The following is a 22,584-nucleotide window of genomic DNA, read 5'->3' on the forward strand; positions in this document are numbered from 1 at the left end:
AGTTCTTCCTGGACTTCAGTCAAGATGGTGGTGGCTGATGTTTGTGCAAGGGGTGGGCTGGGTTATTGCAGACCTTTTGCCTCTTATTGCTAGCAGCTATCTCGCATCTATTATTGGGTGGGGCTATACCTGCAAGTGTATACAGCTTCTGTATTGGTGTTGGCTTCAGGCAGCCTGTGATCAGCCTGCAGGTTTCATTCAGGGCAGTGTACACTTTTTTTGCATGTGTAGAGTTGTACCACACTGCATTGCACCCACAGACATGGCTTCATCATTACCTTAATTCATCACTGGAATGTTTTACTACACATTTTTACACCCTAACAAGCTCTCCTGCCTGCCTAAATACATTGGGTATAGGGAAAGTGAACAAAATAATATCTACATTGGTCCACTACTGCCCTAAGAGTTGTCTTTGTCTTGGGAACAGTGGTTGATTAAGCTTTACAAATATCACTGATAAGTCACCCAATGATAAAATATGTTTCAGAGGTATGACAAAAAACTTTTAAAAGAGAAAAGTCCTTGGTCCTTCCTAAAATTTCATTAAAAGTTATTGTCTCTAAGTGTTTGTGTTAAATGCGATCAATTATTGTGGTATTTACTGCTGAAAATAGTTTTACACCACCTTCATTACTTGCACAATTTGTGTTTCTTTGGAAATAAAACCTAACTCTCGATACTCTTTTGACTACAAAAAATTATTAGTACAGGGAGCCATCTAAGCATCCATGAAGAACAAAATTACAAATCCCCAAGTATTGTGATGCATGAAGAAGGTAGACAATGGAATACCTGGGTCAGTGACATTGGGCTCTGTCCATTGATAAATGTAGGCTTTAATGGCCGATGATAATCATAGAAGCATGTTGAGGTGGCCTGGTTCCAAAGAATTCTCAGGCATGCAATCCCATGGAGTTAGCAGGAGGGAAGAGTCACTAAGGTTTTGGTCTGGTTCCATGTACAAGAAGTTCCCTGTATGTAGCTGACATAGCATTTTCTGTACAGAGCAAAATCTTTGACAGTATGAAGAGAAATCTAACAACTGCTCTTAGAAATCTATCAGGGTGCTATAAACAGAGCCAGAAAAAATTAAACTCTTCTAAGAGACAAGTCTGTGCATTTCGTGTATGGAACACAGAAACTCATCATGAGGTACATATAAGTTGGTCAGGAGCCTGATTACAGCATTTTTGTGCCCCAGAATATCCAGTAAGAATGCTTGACAGAACTCTTACACACTGAGGAAACAATGCATCTGACCACCAGTTTAATAGTGTGTTGGCCCACTTCTGGAATGCAACACAGTACTAATTCTGCATGGCATAGATTGAACAAGTCCTTGATAGATTTGTAGAGGTTTGTGGTTTCAGATATCTTTGCACAGATTATGCGGTTCCTGTAAATCATGTGCCAGCCATTTGTGGGTGTGGAATTGGTGCCCAATAGAGTCCCAGGTATGTTCCATTAGGTTCACATCAGGAGAATTTGGTGGCCAAGACATCAACATGAGTTCACTATAATAATACTCAAAAATCTGTAGCATGATTCTGTCTGTGTGATATGCACAGATAACCTTCTGGAAGATGACATCACTGACAGGAATAAATCAAGCAGGACGTGATGTAGGTTGTCTGCACTAATTCTCATGTAGTCCACAGCTGTCATAGTGCCTTCAGATACTACCATAAATCCCATGGAAGCCCAGATGAATATCCCCCAGAGGCTGGAGGGCCGAGCGGTTCTAGGCACTACAGTGTGGAACTGCGCAACCGCTACAGTCGCAGGTTTGAATCCTGCCTCAGGCATGGATGTGTGTGATGTCCTTAGGTTAGTTAGGTTTAAGTAGTTCTAAGTTCTAAGGGACTGATGACCTCAGAAGTTAAGTCCAATAGTGCTCAGAGCCATTTTGAATGTCCCCCATGGTATAAACATTCTCCCAATGACCTGCATGGGTGGTGCAGTGCAAGTGTCAAACAGCTGTACACCTGGATGACAGTGTATTCAAACATGACCCTGCAGCTAGTGTAACAAGACATGTGATTCATTCAACCAGGTGACTCATTTCCATTGATTAACAGTCTAATCTTGATGATCCTGTGATCACTGCAATCATAACTGACAATCTCATTGGGTGTATACAGGAACTCGCGGGGGTGGTCTGCTGTGAAGACATATTTTCAACAATTTGCACTGAACAGTGTGCTCTGAAACACTTGTGCCTGCACAGCATTGTACAATGCCTTAGATGCAGCACAGATCACTGTCCATCCTGATTTATAGAGGAGGCAAGCCTCCAATCTCAACATTCTGTAATGAGGTGAGACATCTTACATCTTGCACCTACTCACCCTTTCACCATACTTCACCATTTTTCACTGAAAGTTGCAACCAGTTGCCACAGTCAATCAGCTCAACCATTTCTGAGATGCTTGTTCAGATGCATTGGTCCAAATCAATTTGCCCATTATCAAAGTTACTCATGCCACTAGATTTTCCCACTTGCCACCCATATCATCTGCAAGAACACTGTATTTTTCTGCTGTGGAAAATTCCTCTCCAGTCTGGTCCAGATCACTGCATCCCAGAGAGACAGACAGTGCTCAGTGAAATATTTAGGGTGATTACCCAGGTGGAACAGAGCCACCCTTTGTACACAAAGCAGTGGCTGGCGAGACAGTGTATGGACATATCTCTCTTCCTCAACAGCTGATGCCTATGAAGCTGTTCATATGGTTATGTAAAGAGCTTACTGAGATTCATGAGAAGGTGAGGTTCAAACTATGGAAGCAGAGATTACCTCAGCTCTGCTGACAGATGACAGCAATTGAGCCACTACCCCATGGACACAGTTAAAGTTAGTTGGCATGAAAACTGCTAAACATATTATGATCTGGAGTGTGAAGGTGCAAGGATAATATGAAGAAATGGGACTTTAACATTGATAACATGTACTGAAAATGTGTGCAAGAGTCAACTACAAGCGACATTCTTTAGTGCCTTCTGTAGCCGCCATCCTGCATGAATGGTGATATTAATGCCATTCTGAGTGCCATGAAGGTTGTGAAGTTCTGGGCATGTGTAATATGAGGATACAACTACACCATAAATGTTATGTTTGCCCTACCTAATTTATCATTGTGTTTTCCCCACCTAATTAATATATTTCCTGATTTGACTGTCAGCTTGTGTATTTGAACATTTCTGACACAAGAACAAATACATAAATCAATCATATACCAATGTGGAACAGTACAGAATCACGACAGTATCCTCTACATCTATTGTCCAGCCTATTGTCATCATTTTTGCAATGGGTTCATCTTTCAAGACAGTAATGCATAAGCACCTCATGAAAACCTTCCTCTAGGAGATATGAATCAACACAATTAGAACCACCATAGAATTTGCTGATGCAAAGCCAGTTCAGCTCAAAGAGTAGGACAACCTTAAACAACACAGTGTTCAGTATTACTGGCAGCAGTTTTCGATTTCACAGATGTTTACTTTCAAAGGGAAAGATTTATTTTGTAAATTATTTTGTTATTATTTCATGATAAAGATTTTTTCCTTCCAGAAGATTTGTTCTTCCATTCCCCACTCCTCTTGAATCCTTACTCTTACACATGGTGCAAGACTTTCTTTTGTCTGTTTGTAATGTCAAAATAGCACTGCTATTTACAAGCTTGAGATTGGCTGTGATGTGGCGCCTGAGTGGGGTACACTCCAATGGGCTGTGCCCCAGGGATCAGTGTTGGAGTCACTCCTGTTCCTTATCTATGTAAATGATATGCCCTCTAATTTTCTGGGTAATTCTAAAATATTTCTGTTTTCTAATGACAGTAGCTTGGTAGTAAAGGATGTTGTTTGAAACATTGGCTCTGTTTCAAATAGTGCAGTTTATGACATAAGTTCATGCCTTGTAGAAAATAAACCAAAGCTAAATCACAGTAAGACTCAGTTTTTACAGTTTCTGACACATAATTTAGCAAAACTATACATTTCAACTTCACAGAATGGGCATATGATTAGTGAAACTGAACAGTTCAAATTTTTAGGTGTTTAGATACATAATAAACTGTCATGGAAAGCCCACATTCAGGATCTTGTTCAAAGACTTAATGCTGCCATTATTACTATTTGAACAGTATTTGAAGTAAGTGATCATTCGACATGAAAATTGGTCGACTTTGCTTATGGCATATGGTATTATATTTTGGGGTCGCTCTTCTCATTCTAAAAGGACATTTTTGACTCAGAAATCGGCAGTTCAGGCAATAAGTGGTGTAGCTTCATGAATCTCTTGTCGACCCCTGCTCACTAGTCTGGGTGCTTTGACATTGTCCTCTCAATACATATATTCTTTACTGTCATTTCTTGTTAACAATATCAGCTTATTCCCAGGAATCAGCAGCTTTCACTCAGTTAATAATCAGCAAAAATCCAATCTGCGTTTGGACCGCACCTACTTAACTCTTGTGCAGAACGGTGTGCAGTATACTGCTGTATCCATTTCCAATAAGTTACCACAAGTACTCAAAAATCTTAGCAGTAATCCATGCACTTTCAAATCAAAGCTGAAGAGTTTCCTCATGGGTCACTACTCCTATTCTGTTGAGGGGTTCCTTGAAAACTTAAGCTGATTCTTATGTTGTATTTTTGATTGTGTTTGCTTAAACTTATGGCTTAACTTTTTTTGGATTCATAAACATTTTATTTTTTCTGTTATTAGCTTCATGTACTGACTTGTTCCACGATCTTGGAGATTTGCTCCTCAATTTGGTCCTATGGAACTAGAAGTGTAAATAAAGAAATAAATACTGAAATATGTTAGAGACAGTCTTATTTCTTCTAGATATTTAATGTGTTATTGACTGTCAAACTTCATTAGGTATAAAATTAAAAGGGACAAAATATGCACATTACATAATTGTGTTTACTTTAAAACGACTCCAAACAAAAGTGACCCTTGTCAAAAATTTTCATTTTTGAGGAGAGTGAAACAACATTCTGAATAGTTGTATAACATCTTGCTAGTAATTATATTCTTCATGTGGCTTCTTGGGAATGTCTAAATCATTTTTATGCACTGTACTAATTTAGCTTCCAGTATAGCTAATAAGATTTTTTTTTTCAAATTAAGTTCTCAATGTCATAGGTTGTTTTTGTCAGAAAATGTAACTGGGAGTATGATGGAATGACTCAGCAGGTGCATTAATTTACTTTATAAACCTTATAATATACTGATATTTTACAGAACAAAAAATTAAGTTACATAAAAGATACACACAATTGGTCAAATAAATGTTCACTGGTTCTTTTCACTTCTGTTGTCACATGCAAGTTCAGCAAATTGTTTCCCTCCCCACAGGCAGTCAGTGTTTGGAAAAAGTTTTGGCTGTTACTCATCAAATGAGGAAGATGGGTGTTGTAATCTGTTGTGACCGTGACCAGAATGGTCGCAGGGTGGCCAAGAAAGTGCGGCGGGACCAAACGGAGAGTGGCCCGTGCACAAACAAACGAACGGAAAGGACGGACATGAAACAATGACGGACGATGGAGAAAGACCTTACGATGACAACATGCAAGATGCAATGGAGTGACAGAGACAACCAAACAAATCCAAGATGTCCACGATTAAAGAGATCAAAGTACGATAAACACGCTGTCTTGTCGAGGCGATTTGTCGAGACTCACGCAATGATTAGACTCACTGGCAGAGCGAGAGGCCGGCTATTAAATACTCTATCTGGGGCATTGCTATTGGTTGCTGGAACCACGTGTTCCACTGTGGTGCCCTCACACTACATGCAGGCCAGTATGTGTGCGCCGCCATGATGCAGAGACCTCTAGGGGTCTTTGACGTCCATGATGTCTGGCGGGGATTCAAATTCTGCGGCGCGCGGTACCAGATCGGGCCTTGAGATTTTGATATTTGAACACCTTAATCTTCAGTTCATTGTTGTAAATTTGACTGAAAGTTAACTCATGTAGAAGCTTACGTTGTTCTGAAGAGCAACCATATAATTGTATGCCAAGGTCCTGTATAACTGTCCCTGCACAAAAATGTAGCTAGTGCAGATTCAGTTTCTTATGTGAAATTAAAGAGAAATCTTGATCTTTGGGCAAAAAAGAATCACCTCTCATGGAAAAGATGTAAGTTATCCAGTGGAACATTTCCAGGTTGGGCACTAGCATGCACAGAAAATGTTTCATGACAAAATTTTTATTCTGACCAGCCCTTCACTCTGAAATGAAAACTAAATCTCTCTCCAGGTGTCACCTGTTTTTTAAATAATGAAACAATAAAGAGGTCACTTTGTTAAGCCATTTTGTGGGAACACTTTTGCTGACATAAATCATGTGTTCCTCACCCCTCAGCTTCTTCTTTACTACATTCTCCTTTATTTCTTGACATTTCTGCTTTTTAGGCCACTGAACACTGTCTCAGACATTCATAACAGAACCACAGACACTGAACCATCACTTGCCAAAAGAGTAGATTGAAATAATCCAACAAGTGCTATGAAGGCGATAGTATACATTGAGGTTGCATTGTTGCATGCTTTCACACAAAAATAGCTCTTGTCAAATGACAAACACTGTTTTTGTCAGAAATTATATTTTGACAAAGGTTGTTTTTCTAAAACCATCACATATTTATGCTGCAGTAAGTTAGGACAAGGATTGTTTCTGTCATATCTGATTAGAACAAATCATGAATCTTGGGGATGATTACAAGACTGTGCTGAAATCCCAAAAATTAAAAAAAATGAGAAGTGTTGTTTTTTTTATGAAGTCTTCAATCACGTAACAAAAATAATTTGCACCCATGTAACTAATTCTTGGAGAATTAATTTAACATGTTATCACTGAACCATCTTGCCGATCAGTCATCTCACACACAAAATCCTAGATACTGAGTAAGCCTAGATACTGATAAACCAGAGATAAATCTGTAGAAGGTGTTACACTTATAGATTTGAGAAAGTTTGTCAGATAATGGTACATACTGTCAATGAGCTGTTCAGGACTGTTAAGTTTTTGTTAAACTACAAAACCATTATATTGATGAAAAGAACTAAAATTAAGAATTTTCATTGTGATACACCACTGGCAGTGTACAAAATGCAACACAGTTTATGGACTTTTAACAATACCTTTAAAATGTTCAATAGTTCTGAAATATTATGGGAATCACAGTTTTCCATACCTGTTCCTGAGGTTCATTTCTTTCCTGAAGCTTGGCCTGTACCTTGTGAATAAAACTGACAGGAACATGTTCTTCAAATTCATCTATGGTTGTAAGTAGATTGAGTATTTTGATTATCTGAAAAATGTGTAATAGAATCCTAGAAAATATAATAAGCTTGTAACTATGGAAGAACTATTCAATCAGCTAATAAGTGTGCTACTACAGTATATTTGCAATGATTACATAAGACTTATCTACTAAAATATCAAGTTCTGTAAGGATGTCAACTTTCTCCTCTCTTCAGTATTTGATAAAGTAGAGACTGACAAAACTGGAACACATGCCATCACATAATGTCTCCTAAAGGTAGCAAAAAAAAGAGTAATGTGAAGTAGCAGAAATGAGATGAGTGGTAAACTTAATATCAAATTTGGGGACCATGTTGTAGATAAAGTGAAAGAATTATGCACTCTTGGGAGCAAAATAATGCATGGTGAAGAAAGCAAGAAAGCTATAAGAAGCAGACTACCCCAAAGAGAGCATTACTCAACTTAAAGAAGCCCACTATTGTCAAACATAGTTCTTAATTTGAAGAAGGACTTTCTGAGAATGTTTGTCTGGTGTACTGCACCATGTATCAATGAATCAGTGACTTTTGGAAAGCCAGGACAGGAGAGAATCAAAGTGATTGAGATGGGCTGTTACATAAAGACACTGAAAATTAGCACACTGATAAAAGTGATAAGCAATAAGGTAAGAAATTAGAAGTCTTCTGCAGAAACAGTAAGGAAAGGAATTTGTGGGAAACACTGATTCAAAGAAGGGACAGGAATATAGGTTGTGCATTTAGATGTCATGGAGTAGCTTCTGTGGTACTAGAGTAACTTCTAGGGTACTGTAGGGAAGAGAGGTTGGAATATATCCAAGATGTAATTTAAGATGCTTGGGTTAAGCTGAAGAGGAGAAGAAATCATCATGCAGGGCCAATTTGGGCCTAAGCAAAAAAAGCTGCCACTTGGGGCGCCAAGCTGAGGGCCACAACCTATACCAGATGACAAGCTGGGGATCAGAGACTCCATTCCCCCACATACTAGGTCTGTCTGTTAAAAACAGTGCAACCCTTTTCAGGTTACCCCTAGTTTACAACAGCGTTTTATTTATGAAGCAATTGTAAGATTCATATACAGAACACATCACAAATAGTAGCTGAGAGGCGTGCCAGAGGCACCCAAATGCAAGATTTGTATAAAGTCCATATCGAAGTTAGTAGAGAAAACTGATGCAGGTGAAACTATGTGAGGGAAAAAGGGTAGAATGGTGGTGGTGGTGGTGGTGGTGGTGGTGGTGGTGTGTGTGTGTGTGTGTGTGTGTGTGTGTGTGTGTGTGTGGGTGGGTGGGTGGGTGTGGGTGTGTGTGGTGGGGGGGAGGGGGAGGGGAGATGATGAAGGGGGGGGGGGGGGGAATAATAAGTTGCTTGTGTGGAGAAATTTTCTCAAATTGGCCCTGCCATCATGGGCTACATCAAACCCTTCAAGAGACTGATTAAGGGGGCGAAACAGAAGAAGGGAAAAATGAATAATGGACTCACTGGTAAACTCACCTATTAAAACTACAGCAGTAATATAGGATGATTATTTGCCACATGATGCTGCAGTGTATAAAATTATCATTTAGTAACTACTTCTAGCTCAGGCTGTACTGATAAAGCCTCAAGGGACAGGAATGCTCAGTCCAAAATACAGAGCCTGTGTACTACTACTACTACTACTACTGTTATTAGCAGTAATAGTAGTAGTGGTGGTAGTAGTAGCAGTAGTAAAAATATTTGTTGTTATTGTGGTATTCATGCATGTATCACTTTTACCAGAATATGAGACAAGTCATAGTATTACAGTTTAAGAACAAAAAACATTATTAATATTAGACATGAATTTACATAATTCTAGATATAGTTTGACAAGGATGGGACTAGTAGTTGACCAGAACTTTTAGTTGGAACTGTTCCAGTATTTGAATAAAGAAATGTAGGGGAACCACACCTAAGTGAGGACAACTAGATGGGGATTAGAGTCTGCATCATCCAACATACAAGCACAGTCTGTTAAAAGCAGTGCAACACTGCTTGGCTTATCCCTTGTTTACAGTACTGTTTTGTTTATGAAATAACTTCTTTGGAAGCATGTACAATGTAAAAATCTAAGGCTATGAAGTTCATTAATTTCTCAATACTAGTCCTTGGACACACTACATATGCTGTTGCTAACATCAAGACCATGACAACTATGTCTGGTTTCCATTCTGTGTACACCAACCACCCATTAGCTTGCCTGAAAAACTGAGTTAACATTCCTCTATAATGAGTGAAATTCTGAGCTCTCAAAGAGATGTTAGTATCATCCAACGGAAAGTTTTGTTATAACATTTTACAGGAAACTAATTACACATTATAGAGAAAAACCATGTTATTAAGTGATAGATGTGTTTTATTATTAACTATATGAGAAACAAGGTGTTGCCTGAGTATTTATTTATAGCTGTTCCCAAGGTTTCATATGTGTGGGATTTGTTTTTGACTTATAAATCTCCTTTGTATACAATATATGAAGTAATATGATTGGGGATATGAAGAAAGTGCTTGTTTGCTTCACTAACATGGGAAAGAGCCACATACATCTGGCCATGTGGAAAACAACTGATACTGTGATCTTGATACCACATAGTCCTCAGTCTTATAGCCATTCTGTTATATTGAGAAAGACTCTACCATTTTCTAGGCATTTTTATTTGTAAACAATATGCACTAATGACAAATCTGTAATCATTATTTTGCCCTTGCAGAATAGACTCTAATGTAGCTTTAATACTGAATAAATGGATTCACTTGATGTGGCATGTTTTGAAGCACAGCAACCAGGTCATTGTTAAGATGCGGAAAGTATTTGCCTGTTCTTCATACTATAAACAAAAAAACTTGGGCTCATTTTCAGGCAGTACCAGTACAACACCAATGAATGGTCCTTTCATTATTTGTTACATGATGAAAGATTTCATTTGAAATGCAATATTGTATACACAGACGTTATTGAAAAAGTGTTTTGCCTGTGGATGTTCACCATTCTGCAGAAATTTAAGGTTTCAGGGGGTTCTGAAAAACTTCAATATGCACTTTTCCACTTGGCCAACTCATTCTGGCCATTCCTTTTTGTCATTTCAGGGCCTTACAAAACATGCAGTTTGTGACCATTCTATCAACTCAAGAAAATATGGCATAATCAGTCATACAATTTTACGTAAAAGCACTGTTTGAGGAGCACATAAGTAATGACTGAGATTGTCACAATATTGCTAGGATTAATATTGCTAGAGCCTTAGAAAGTGATGACTTACACCAGCAGCATTTAGAATTTGGCATGGAGAATTATGAACACATGCATCAAAATCATGAGAATTTTACAGTGGGTGAAAGCGAGAGAATAGATGGAATACAGCAGGCTGAGAGAGAAGAACAGTGCCCGTCTTGTCTAGGTGCTGATCAGATTTGGCACTCACTAAATAGAATGTCAGTTTCATCTGAAGATTCAGAGCAAGCTCAAGAAATAGTTGTGGCACATGCTGAACTTCCTTGGGCTGATAAAGCATGATGCTTTTTATCAGAGATATGTTGCACCTCATTTTTGGAAGGAGTTTCCAAAGATCAAGCTAAAGCCTGTTGCTGTCAAGCTGCAGTAAGCCTCACTTCAAGATATTAATAGGATTCTTGAGGCTACATTGTCCTCAGCCTTTTAGCCATTCTAGTGTATTGTGAAGAAAGACTTGACTGTTTTCTAGCCATTTTATTCATAAAAAAAGAAATTAAAATGTAATAAGCAAGCACCCAAATCACAAAGCAAACTCAACAAATCCATTTTTCCTATACAAGAAGTCAAATATAAATAAAGCCTATTGAAAGAAGCAAGGCGATTTTGTTTGGTTTTTAATACACAGAGCAAAATAAGTAAATCCATGTATTCAAGCCAAGTAAATTCAGTATTAGCATGTATTCATAAAGATAAGACTGTGGCACTTAATTCTGACATTGACATACACTTCAGAACATACTTCTGTCACTGAGGTAAAAAACAGCACCATCTGTTGGTTCTTTGGTGTGCTACAAAACTAACAGCACAGTGCACATCTACATCTACATCTGTATTCTGAAAACCAGTGTGAAGTGCATGGCAGGGGATATGTCACATTGTACCAGCTAAAATTAGGGTCTCTTCCTATTCTATTCACACATGGAGCATAGGAAGAATGACTGTCTGAATGCTTCTGTACATTATTCTAATCTTGTCCCCATTATCCTTATGTGAATGATATTTAGGGTGTTCCAGTATATTCATGGGGTACTTCAGTGTCTCTGTAACACTTTTCCATGGGTGAAAGAAACCTAAGACCATTTGGCCTGCCCTTCTTTGTGTATGTTCAGTATTCCCTATTAGTCCTATTTGGTAAAGGTCTAAGGGTTCCACACACTTGAGCAATATTCTAAAATGGGTTGCATGAGTGATTTTTAAGCAATCTCCTTTGTAAACTGATTGCATTTCCCTAGAATTCTGTGGATAAACCTTGCTTTGATCTAAAGCTTTAAGTATGTCACGTGAGAAAAGTGTGAGTTCAGTTTCACATGATCTAGATTTTTGGAATCAGTGTGCTTGTCATGGAGAAGGTCATTCTGTTCGAGATACCCCATTATGTTTGAGCTCAGAATATGTTCTAAAAGTCTACAACAAATCAATGTCCAGGATACTGGATGGTAGTTTTGTGAATCACTTCTACTACTCTTCTTGTAGATGGTTGTGACCTGTGCTTTCTTCCAACTACTGGATACAGTTTTCTGTTCAAGAGGTCTATGATAGATTATGGTTAGAAGAGGGGCTAACTCAGTTGCAAACTCAGTACAGAATCTGATAGAGATTCCATTGAGCCCTAGAGATTTGTCCAATTTCAACGATTTCAGCCGTTTCCCAACACCACTGACATTAATACTGATTTCACTCATCTTTTAAGTGGTATGAGGATGAAACTGCGGCAATTCTCCTGGGTTTTCTTTTGTAAATGAACATTTGAAAACAGAGTTTATCATTTCAGTTTTTGCTTTGCTCCTTCAGTTTCAGTTCCTATCTCATTTGCTAGGGCCCGGTGCCACTAACAGCCTTTCGATATGACCAGAATTCCATGGATTGACAATATTCTGCTATAGTAGTCATTGGAGGCTGCACACATTGCTCTCCTGATAGCCAAATGCATTTAATTAAGCATAGTCTTATGCTTTGCTTTACACCTATTATGCAGTACTCTCTGTTTCTTTAGAAATTTCTTTACAATGACTGTATACCATGGAGGGTCCCTCCCATTATGGACTGTTCTACTGGGTACATATCTATCCAGTGCATGGTGAACTATTCTTTTAAACTTGAGCCATAGTTCTTCTACATGTTCCTGCCCTGTGGTGAAAGTTTCAAGTTCCTTATTGAGATATGACACTGCTGATATTTTGTCTAGTTCACTGAACATATACACCTTTTTATTTGTTTTAGTTGTCCTTTGTACTTTAGAATCAATGCTGCCACAACAGAATCATGGTCACCGATACCAGTTTCAATGTGGACATCCCCCAAGAGGTCAGGTATATTTTTTGCCATTACATCCAATATATTTTGATCATGAGTTGGGTTCATAACTATCAGTTTGAGAGAGTTTTCAGAGAAGGCTTTTAGTAATGTTTCACAGGATGTCTTGTTATTACCATCACTAACAAAACTGTAATTTTTGCACTTGATTGTTGGATGACTAAAGTCTCCACCAATGATTATAGTATGATTGGGGAACTTAGATACAAGCCAACCGAGGTTCTCTCTAAAGTTTTTGGTTACATCATGAGATGAGTCTGGTGGATGACAGGAGGACACAATTACCATTCTATGCCCACTTCTGATACTGAGTCTTGCCCACACACTCTCACACATAGCTTCAGTTCCTACCTCGGTGGATTTGAGTTCCTTGTTTACTTCAACAAATACACCACTTCAGTTTCTCAATAGCCTATCCTTTCAATATAGAATTAAATTTTCCCCAAAAATCTCACTGCTATAAATTCCAGATTTCAACCAACTTTGTGTATTTAGTATTACGTGAGCTTCACTGCTCTTCAGGAGCATTTCGAGCTACAGTACTTTGTTGCAAATGTTTTGGCAGTTAATACTCTCATGTGTGGGAGGCATTTCTTTTGGTCTTTAAGTGATACTTCTGGGTTTCCAAGAGCCATTGTTATCTGGACTGGATGGAAAGTCACCAACTCTAAAAAAAACCTTGTGTGCACCCCACACACAGTTAGCTAACTGGGTAGCAGCTTGTGATGTGTAGTGTGCACCTGATCAATTTAGGGTACCCTACAGTTTTCAACCCTATGGTGCAAGTCCAGGAAGTTGCAGCCTAGCTTGTCACAGAGCCTTCAAAGTATTTGGTTCAGTCCTTTCTGTCAACTCATGACCAAGGGTCATGATCAGTTCTGGGGACAATGCTTTCATTGAAACTCTGTCCACAAGGCTGCTCTTCTCAACCTTCTCTGCCAGTTGCTAAAATGATCCAAGTATGACCTCGGAGCCCAGACGTGAGTCATCATTTGTTTCAACATGCGCCACAATCTGTAGTTGGTTGCACCTAGTTCCCTCAATGGTTGCTGGAATAGCCTCTTGCACATGTCAAATGAAGCCCTCTGACATACAAACTGAGTGTCCATGGTGTCCTTTCCTGTCTCCTGCTGCCATTTCCTTAAGGGGTACAATCATTCACCATATGTTTCAACTCCTGACAATTAATAGAACCCAATGCTTTTGAATTTGCCACCTCTTGACACTGCACAAAGCAGGTTTCCCCAAAATAGGTGAAGTGAGCCCTACTAGCTCAGTTTCAGTTTCAATGAGAGACAGCACCATGAATTTGTTGGTTAGTGGGATCAGTATAACACCTTGAGGCCTCCCTGGTCCCCATGCACCCCATGTAGGACACCTAGATCTACCACTGAAATGCCAGTCTCAGTCAAGTGGATGAGTAATGACAGAGCCCTTACTTTCTGCTCAGGAGACAGGATCCACAGGAAAGGATAGTACTTGGGGTACCTTTGGTACTGGTACCACATGTACATGACATCTCAATTGCTCTTTTCAGTACACTGATTCACAGCAGCTGCCAATCATTTGACAGTCGTCAGGGCATTTCCAGTTGCTTACAAATGCCAACCAACTCATCCCATATTTGGAAACATGATTCTATTGCTTTTTTTGTGCAATGCACCATGGTGATTGTGTTGCTGAGGTATACATCTCAGCAGACTCCTAAGATTTTAAATTAAGATGTCTCTTATTTCCATAAGCTGATTATGATCAATCAAATCCTTTGTCTTTCTCCAAGCTATGCTTAAGTTACCTATGAAAACCCCATGAAATTTTGTCTTGAACTTTTGGAGATTAGCATGCTCAAACAGACAGACAGACAGACAGACAGACACAGCCTTTAAAAATACTCTTATTGTTTTCTGCCACACTCCCTAATCTGAAATCAGTTTTTGGCATATGTTTTGAATGTATAGAGACAGCAGTTTTACAGTTTTATTATTTGATTTGGTAAAGATGACTCACATTATATTTTTCATCATAGCTCTACTATGTGCTATGTAAGTAATCCTTCATGTGCACAATGTATTGCTTAACATGTACTTTTTTAACTGTCTATATAACAAATTTTGTTTTACTAATGTCTTTAATCTTCTTGGGCAATTCATAGTGAAATTTTAATACTTGGTACAAAATGCTGTTTTGAGTTTTATGTTTATTCCTTCTTGGTAAATTTAAGTTTAGTCTTGATCTTGTTCCACAGTCATGGACAGAGCTGTCTGTACAGTAACTGTCAATGTTACTTTGATGTGCCCAACTGATTGGTAAATATACTCACATGTTGTAGTTAAAATCCCCAGTTTTTTGAACAGATCTTTAAAATGAGCTCAACTACTATTTTTTGTTGTTTCTCTTAAAGTTCTTTTCTGCAGTTTGAAAACTGTAATCATATTTTCTGCATTTGTTTTCCACAGAAGAATTTCATAAGTAAGAAATGAATGCACATACAAGTAGAACTTAATTCAATGATAATAGCTGCTACTCATTGATGAGAGATGTTTAAGGGGATAACATGCTGATTAGACATTCTGTTTGCAAATACCATGACACTGAATCTGGCTAAAGAAGTAAGAGTTACTACAAGATTAATTTATACTAGTCTGATGCTCATCACCCTACAAGTGCCTAAATTTTCATCTTCTGACAATGAGAAGAACAGATTTGGTTAGCCATGGAAGTCCCATGTCTCTATTACAAGTGAACACAAATTGATTAATTAATGTGGGTGCAAGCCTGCAGCATTTTGTGTTTCACAAAGTATTTAACTCTGCTAATAAGTACCATATAAAAATTATTGTACATGCCTTCATGCAGTGGACTATAAGCAGAAAGAAAGTGAAGCACCCAAAGGTCTAACAGTCCAGCTTAAAAGAAAAAATACTTCCTTTGCCATTTGTGAGGAAATTTCTCTTTTTGTTGAAGTGAAAGGAGTAGTAATGTAATGTCAGAAAGATTTAAAATACATATCAGAGCTAACATTCCTAGCACACATAAAAACATGTATGAACAGTTTAAAATTCACTGCAGGGCAGGAAGCATTAAATAATTGACAGGAACAACAAAGTCTCAGCATTCATGGAAAAATTACATTTGATATGCAACTGAGGAACAGAAATTTAACATTTCCTGGCCATCTAACATCTTTAAAATTACCTACAGGTACCAGTTTTGGTGGTTACCTAGCCATGATAAATGAGCCCATCATGTCTTTTGAAAAAGGGCTCGAAAAGTTCAGTGTTTTGGAAATGGAAGTGAAATTATTAAGGAATCCTTTCCAAGTTTCATTCTATGATTTGTCACCATTAGCCAACTCAGGAATGCTAGATTCATAGAATTTAACTTTGCTGACAGTAAGATACTACAGCACACTAACTTCACGATGGTGACATCTTTCTTTACAGCAAAAAGTTCCACAGTCTGCACAATGTTGTTGCAATGACAATGTGTGTACTTGGGTCTACATACTGATATATACATATAATCCATAACAAGAATAAAAAGCAAAGAAAGGAGTTTTCTTTAGGGGGTTACAATGAAGAGATTCCTCCACATTAATACTGCAAACATTTTGATTCCTGATATTGCCACTCTTGGTCTGAAAAAAACATAAAATTTCAGAAACCAATAAACATATTAAATACTATTAATAGAGTCATTAATTTTATATTTTTCCTTTTCTTTGTGTCTGACACAAATCATCACATTCTATATATGCTATTTGGAATTGCGTAATGTGCACCACCTATAGTCATTAGATTATGAGGCACTGCAGTGCAGGCTCAATTCATTCCTCACTAAGGGCAACATTGCAGGGAGCACTCTACAGATCATTAGGAGTGCACAAATTGAAACATGCTGTTCTATCTACAGAGAATTATGCCATGCTCTGATGTATAAAATAGTAATTACTTCAATTTAAACACAACTGTAGCTCATGGGTCTCTACAAATATGTTCCTTTCTGACCGATATCATATTTAAACCAATTTCGAACATGAATGAAAGTATTAATTAAATAATAAACATCATAATGGGAAATCTGGAAGTAATATGCAGAATTTAATAAATCAATGACAACTGAAACCAATTTAAAACAGTGATACAATTAATTTTTGAATACATACCTGAACCACTGAAAGCTTATCGCACATATCACATACATTCTGAACATTCTCATCCAGCTTATGAGCGTCTAGCAAGTGGGATGCCTGAATTATGGGCTGTAAGGTTTCTGGCTTCATGGAATCCTGGAACAAATAGTAAACTAACCATACTACTATATAAATCACAATAAAAATATGAAACTGTGTTTTTTTCCAAATATTTGTAAAATTAAAAATACAAATTAATTTCCAGTATGCCTTGAGTTACTATAAAAACAAAAGCAAAGTGTCATTCTTGAATGCTGAAGTTTACCTTATTTAAAATAATTAAGGATATATATATATATATATATATATATATATATATATATATATATATATATATATATATAAAAAAACAAAGATGATGTGACTTACTCTTTGTCTTTAAATATGTCTGCTTGTGTCTGTATATGTGTGGATGGATATGTGTGTGTGTGTGTGCGAGTGTATACCCGTCCTTTTTTCCCCCTAAGGTAAGTCTTTCCGCTCCCGGGATTGGAATGACTCCTTACCCTCTCCCTTAAAACCCACATCCTTTCGTCTTTTCCCTCTCCTTCCCTCTTTCCTGATGAGGCAACAGTTTGTTGCGAAAGCTTGAATTTTGTGTGTATGTTTGTGTGTCTGTCGACCTGCCAGCACTTTCATTTGGTAAGTCACATCATCTTTGTTTTTAGATATATATTTCCTACGTGGAATGTTATATATATATATATATATATATATATATATACTGAATGTCAGAATTGAATAGATGTTTACACAACAATTATGGAATTTACAGTTTATGGAAAGTTGGTACTCATATTGTAATTGAGTTATGTCACACTAAGTAGATCTCTGGTGGTATTTATTTATTTATTTCCTACACTATGGATCCAACTTTGAGAATTTCACATGTATGTAGTGTGTGTCAATTTTTACACTGTCAATGGCAAGTACTTATACACTATGTTTACAAGTAAAGATTAAAAAGTTACATAATTATGACAATGATCCATAAAACAATATGATGAAATGAGAAACCTTACACCTACAGATTACAAAGTATAAAACATAGTAAAGTAAATATGAAAATGTCATATAACCCAGAGAGTTAAATATAAGCAGTTAACACCAAAAGAGAATGTACAGCTTAATGTTCAGTTTATATGATAATACATATTATTTCTTTTTAAGGAAGTTTCTCACTGTGTTACATAAACTCCTACAAACTGTAAAATTACATGGCTAAAAGAAATTGCCTCAGAAGCTCTTTAAATGTAGATTTGTTGGCTATTTCACATTTAATCTCTGGAGGAAGAGCATTATTTATTTATTTATTTATTTCATATGATCTGATGGTACACAGTGTGTTGCAGATGTTGGAAAATATCAGTTAACATTGTTAACATATATTAACATAGGCCTATAGTATTATATTGCTCAATGTTTTCAATTTAACACACATAGCAAGATTACTGTTCTAAGTACTCATTTACAGAGTAAAAACAGCGACACAACAAATATGACTTCACGCCTTTGCTAAATTTTATGTTGTCTTCGATAGACTTAACACTAGTGGGAAGATTGTTGAACAGTTGGAGGCCCATGTGGAAAGGTCCCTTTTTACACAGTTGAGTGTTTGTACGTAAAACATGCAGATTTGCATTTTTCCTTGTGTTGTGTTCATGTATTTCATTATTTTTTATGACTCTGGTGTCAGTTGGCACTATATGGTTTCTGAAACACCTGAAGTACCATTTTACACAACAGTTTATGGAAAATTGTTAAAAAATAGCTATTTACATTCCCATTTCCTTTTTAAATTTAATATTCTGTAATCAGGGTAGTCATAAAAGAATGGAACACTTGTGATAAAGTAAGAGTCAAAAAGAAATAAGTTGCAAAAAGTAGAAAATTTATGATGAGTCCTTTATAAGATTGAGTGAACAAAAACAGATGAACAGTTTTTATGTCACAGGGATGTGCTTGACTACTGTTCAGAAAAGTCTATGGGGATCAACAACACAAATCTACAGTTGCTGAATAAGTAAATAAATAAAATAAACAATTGTGTTCCCACAAATGAGGGTTTTTCTCCTACAGAATTCTTACTATTCCTTGCATGAATACTTTGGCCCAAGTCATTGTGCTATTAAACCACTGAAATTAATAAATGATGGGAAAATGCTGTTCATATATGAGTATTTTGGTAAGGTTGGTCATAGTACAATCATTTGTGCTCACTGAAATGAATAGCTACAGATGACACTGATATATCGATATATTATAAATATCAGTATAGTGTCAAAATAATACTGATATTCATACATAGATTTTAATTGTTGATGTATTTTCTCAATATCCTGGGCTTTAATAATTATATTTGCTATGTATTTCTATTGGAACTGCATGTAACTAATCATTGTTTTCAGACGTCTTTGGTAAATGAACTCAATAAATGATGATTCACTGGTACTGCTAATACCACATTGCTATGACACTTAACAAAGAAGATTAGATATATTGTGAAATTCATAAAACATCCAGTAAATACCAGCAATCCTTTGAAAAGAGCAAACAATGTACGGTGCCATGAATGGTGTGCTTCAGCACATAGTTGCATACTCATGGTTTTATCATCCTTCAACCACTTTCCATTGATATTCACAGCTTTCCATAGGTACACACGAACAGCTGAACAGCTTCCCAGTTTCTGAGATATTCATTGGCTGGCACAGGCCATAACATCCTGTCCTGTTTCAATGTTTATTATGTGAGTAGATTTCCCCCATTTGCAACCAGTATCTGTGCTATAATGATTTTCTATTCATCTCTGCTCCACTTATGTACTTTCTTTCCATGTCATATGCCTGCTATGTCACAAGAGATCATTTAATGTCATGGTAGGTAGGGTCATAATGTTTTGGTTAATCAGCATATACGTGATGTGTTAAGGAGCAACCTTCTCACATCCACAGTCATACAATGGTGTCGTTAACCCTTTCCTGGGTCACAAGATATGTGGTATGCCCTATAAATAAATGTATGATATCTCTGGTTGACTGAAAATAATTTCATTTCAATCTTTCTTCAATATGTTGCTCTTTAATATGTTGTCAAAGTATTCTACTCATTCTGCCAAATGTCTAACATTTGCTGTTGAACCTCCCTTTATTTGTAAACTTACAGTACATTTCCAGCATGATTCTAATTTATTGAAGCTATTTTGTAAGTTTAACTGAATACTCTGACAGTGGCAGTCATTCAGGAAATTAATTGCTTTCTGATATTATTTTCATGTTTTCTCAAGCATTATTATTTATTTGATCACACATCAGGTTTTAGCTTCTTAGGTCATTATAACTTATGTTACTAACTGTCAGAACTGCAGATAAAATGATGACCAAGGGTGTCACTATTGTTGTTGTTGTTGTTGTTGTGGTGGTATTCAGTCCTGAGACTGGTTTGATGCAGCTCTACATGCTACTCTATCCTGTGCAAGCCTTTTCATCTCCCAGTAACTACCGCAACCTACATCCTTCTGAATATGGTCACTGTTGTAACATTAAGCAAAAAATAACCTTAATTTAAAAAAGTGGGAAAGGAAATTATGTTTGTTCATTTACAAGTAAGCTGGCATTCTGTGACATATGTTTATTGATTTAAACCATTTTTAGTAGTATTATCTTGTTGCTAGCAACACTATATGCCATATGCATGGTTTTCTCTTAAAAATTGTTCTGCAAAGTTCGAATCTTTGCTAGTCTCCACATTCTCTCTTGTTTCAACAGCCAAATTGCCACAGATGTGCTTGACTGACCAACTTATACTTTTCCACTGTACTTGGAGGTGATTTTGTAGAAATCACTCTGGGCTAAAGATTTCATAGTATATTTAATATTAAATAATAATTTAGCTACATTGTTATTGTAGAAAACAGGTCTGCGGTTATGAGATCAACTTTTTTGCAAGGCTATTGGAAATTTTGTCAGTGTATGGGATAGTGCTCTAGCTATTGTAACTACTGACTAGTTCCTGGTGGCCACTGTTCGACAGTGATTTAATTATAAGCATTTTCACTTTTTGCATAATGTTGTCAGTCAGGTCAGAACTATAGCAGTTACTGAATTTAATAAGCTGCATTTGGTTTGAAAAGCATATTTGGATAATGGAACAAATATGAGTCTACATACAAGAGAATTGAAAACTGCTGGTATGTGACTGTGGATGCTGCCATCTTGCATGGACCAAGCAGAAGTACCCATTTTTCTGTAAACACTGAGTAGACATTAAACTCATGTTAAAAGAAAACTTTTCTACAAGTCTGTTGTTAGCTCAAGGTTTGAAAAGTGTTGCTGCTGGTACTTATGGTGTCTAATGTGGTGAAATTAATGGATTCATCATGTTTAAGAAAGAACTGATGTTGAACAATGTTATGGCTAACAAACCCACCAAATCAAACACTTCCATAATCCTTCTGAATTTTAGCAATTGCATGAAAATCCAGATGCAGCTTTTGACAATTAAATAAAAAATTTTGTCTCAGAAACCAACAACCAGATGTATATAATTGTGAATCCTATGGCTCCTTGATTTCTTGGCATATCTACATAACAGACATATGTCTTCCAGTACAACTTCTCTAGACCTTGATATTTACTAGGGAAGAACAAAGTTACATAAAAAAAGAAAATAAAACTCATTCTTACATTTCATACAAGATTTTCATAACTCTTGTGAATAAAACTGAATATATATTGGTTTTAACTAATTTTGTTAGACATAATACAAATATTTCCACTGATCAGTGTAAAGACATTAAAAAAATCTATTGCAGAAATCTATGCTAAATACATAGTATTACACAATATAATCATTGCTACTCAAACATGTGTAGAATAGAATTATTTCCAAATTGATAACAGTTATTATGGACCAACTTATGGCCTAGCTATGGATTTCCTTTCTTAGTCTTACATAATTTGAACTTTTTCATAAACAAATTGAACAAGCTGTCTTATTGAAAGAAGCACTGACTGCCTAAATAAAATTAATAAATTGAAACATTTTGCATGACACTGAAGTTTTACTACACAACAATTAAAAATGTAGTAATCAATAAACATCTTTTCCTTTGACTATTTAGTATGTGTATTGTTTGGAGGGTGGGGATTGCAAACAAGAAAAAAGTTTCAAGTGTAAATAAAGTCTGTTGGACATTGCTAGTTGCTCTTATTCTCGAATACTGGATGAATATAATTTAGGTAATTTGTGCACCATAAGTTACACTGCCTCAAGACATATACACTCCTGGAAATGGAAAAAAGAACACATTGACACCGGTGTGTCAGACCCACCATACTTGCTCCGGATACTGCGAGAGGGCTGTACAAGCAATGATCACACGCACGGCACAGCGGACACACCAGGAACCGCGGTGTTGGCCGTCGAATGGCGCTAGCTGCGCAGCATTTGTGCACCGCCGCCGTCAGTGCCAGCCAGTTTGCCGTGGCATACAGAGCTCCATCGCAGTCTTTAACACTGGTAGC

At 36.9% G+C, this 22,584-nt stretch overlaps 1 protein-coding gene across 1 annotated transcript in view; it reads right to left on the reverse strand.

Annotated features, from left to right (window-relative positions):
* Positions 1 to 22,584, reverse strand: part of LOC124554805 (unconventional myosin-Va-like) — a 50,099-nt gene that overhangs the window by 2,040 nt on the left and 25,475 nt on the right. Inside the window, exons 3-4 of the mRNA XM_047128460.1 lie at positions 17,033 to 17,155; positions 7,214 to 7,330 (exon numbers count right to left, since the gene is read on the reverse strand). Coding sequence (XP_046984416.1) covers positions 7,214 to 7,330; positions 17,033 to 17,155 — 240 coding nt within the window. The remainder of the gene's footprint in view (positions 1 to 7,213; positions 7,331 to 17,032; positions 17,156 to 22,584) is intronic.

The sequence above is a fragment of the Schistocerca americana genome, chromosome X (genome assembly GCF_021461395.2).
Source record: "Schistocerca americana isolate TAMUIC-IGC-003095 chromosome X, iqSchAmer2.1, whole genome shotgun sequence".
NCBI classification, from domain to species: domain Eukaryota; kingdom Metazoa; phylum Arthropoda; class Insecta; order Orthoptera; family Acrididae; genus Schistocerca; species Schistocerca americana.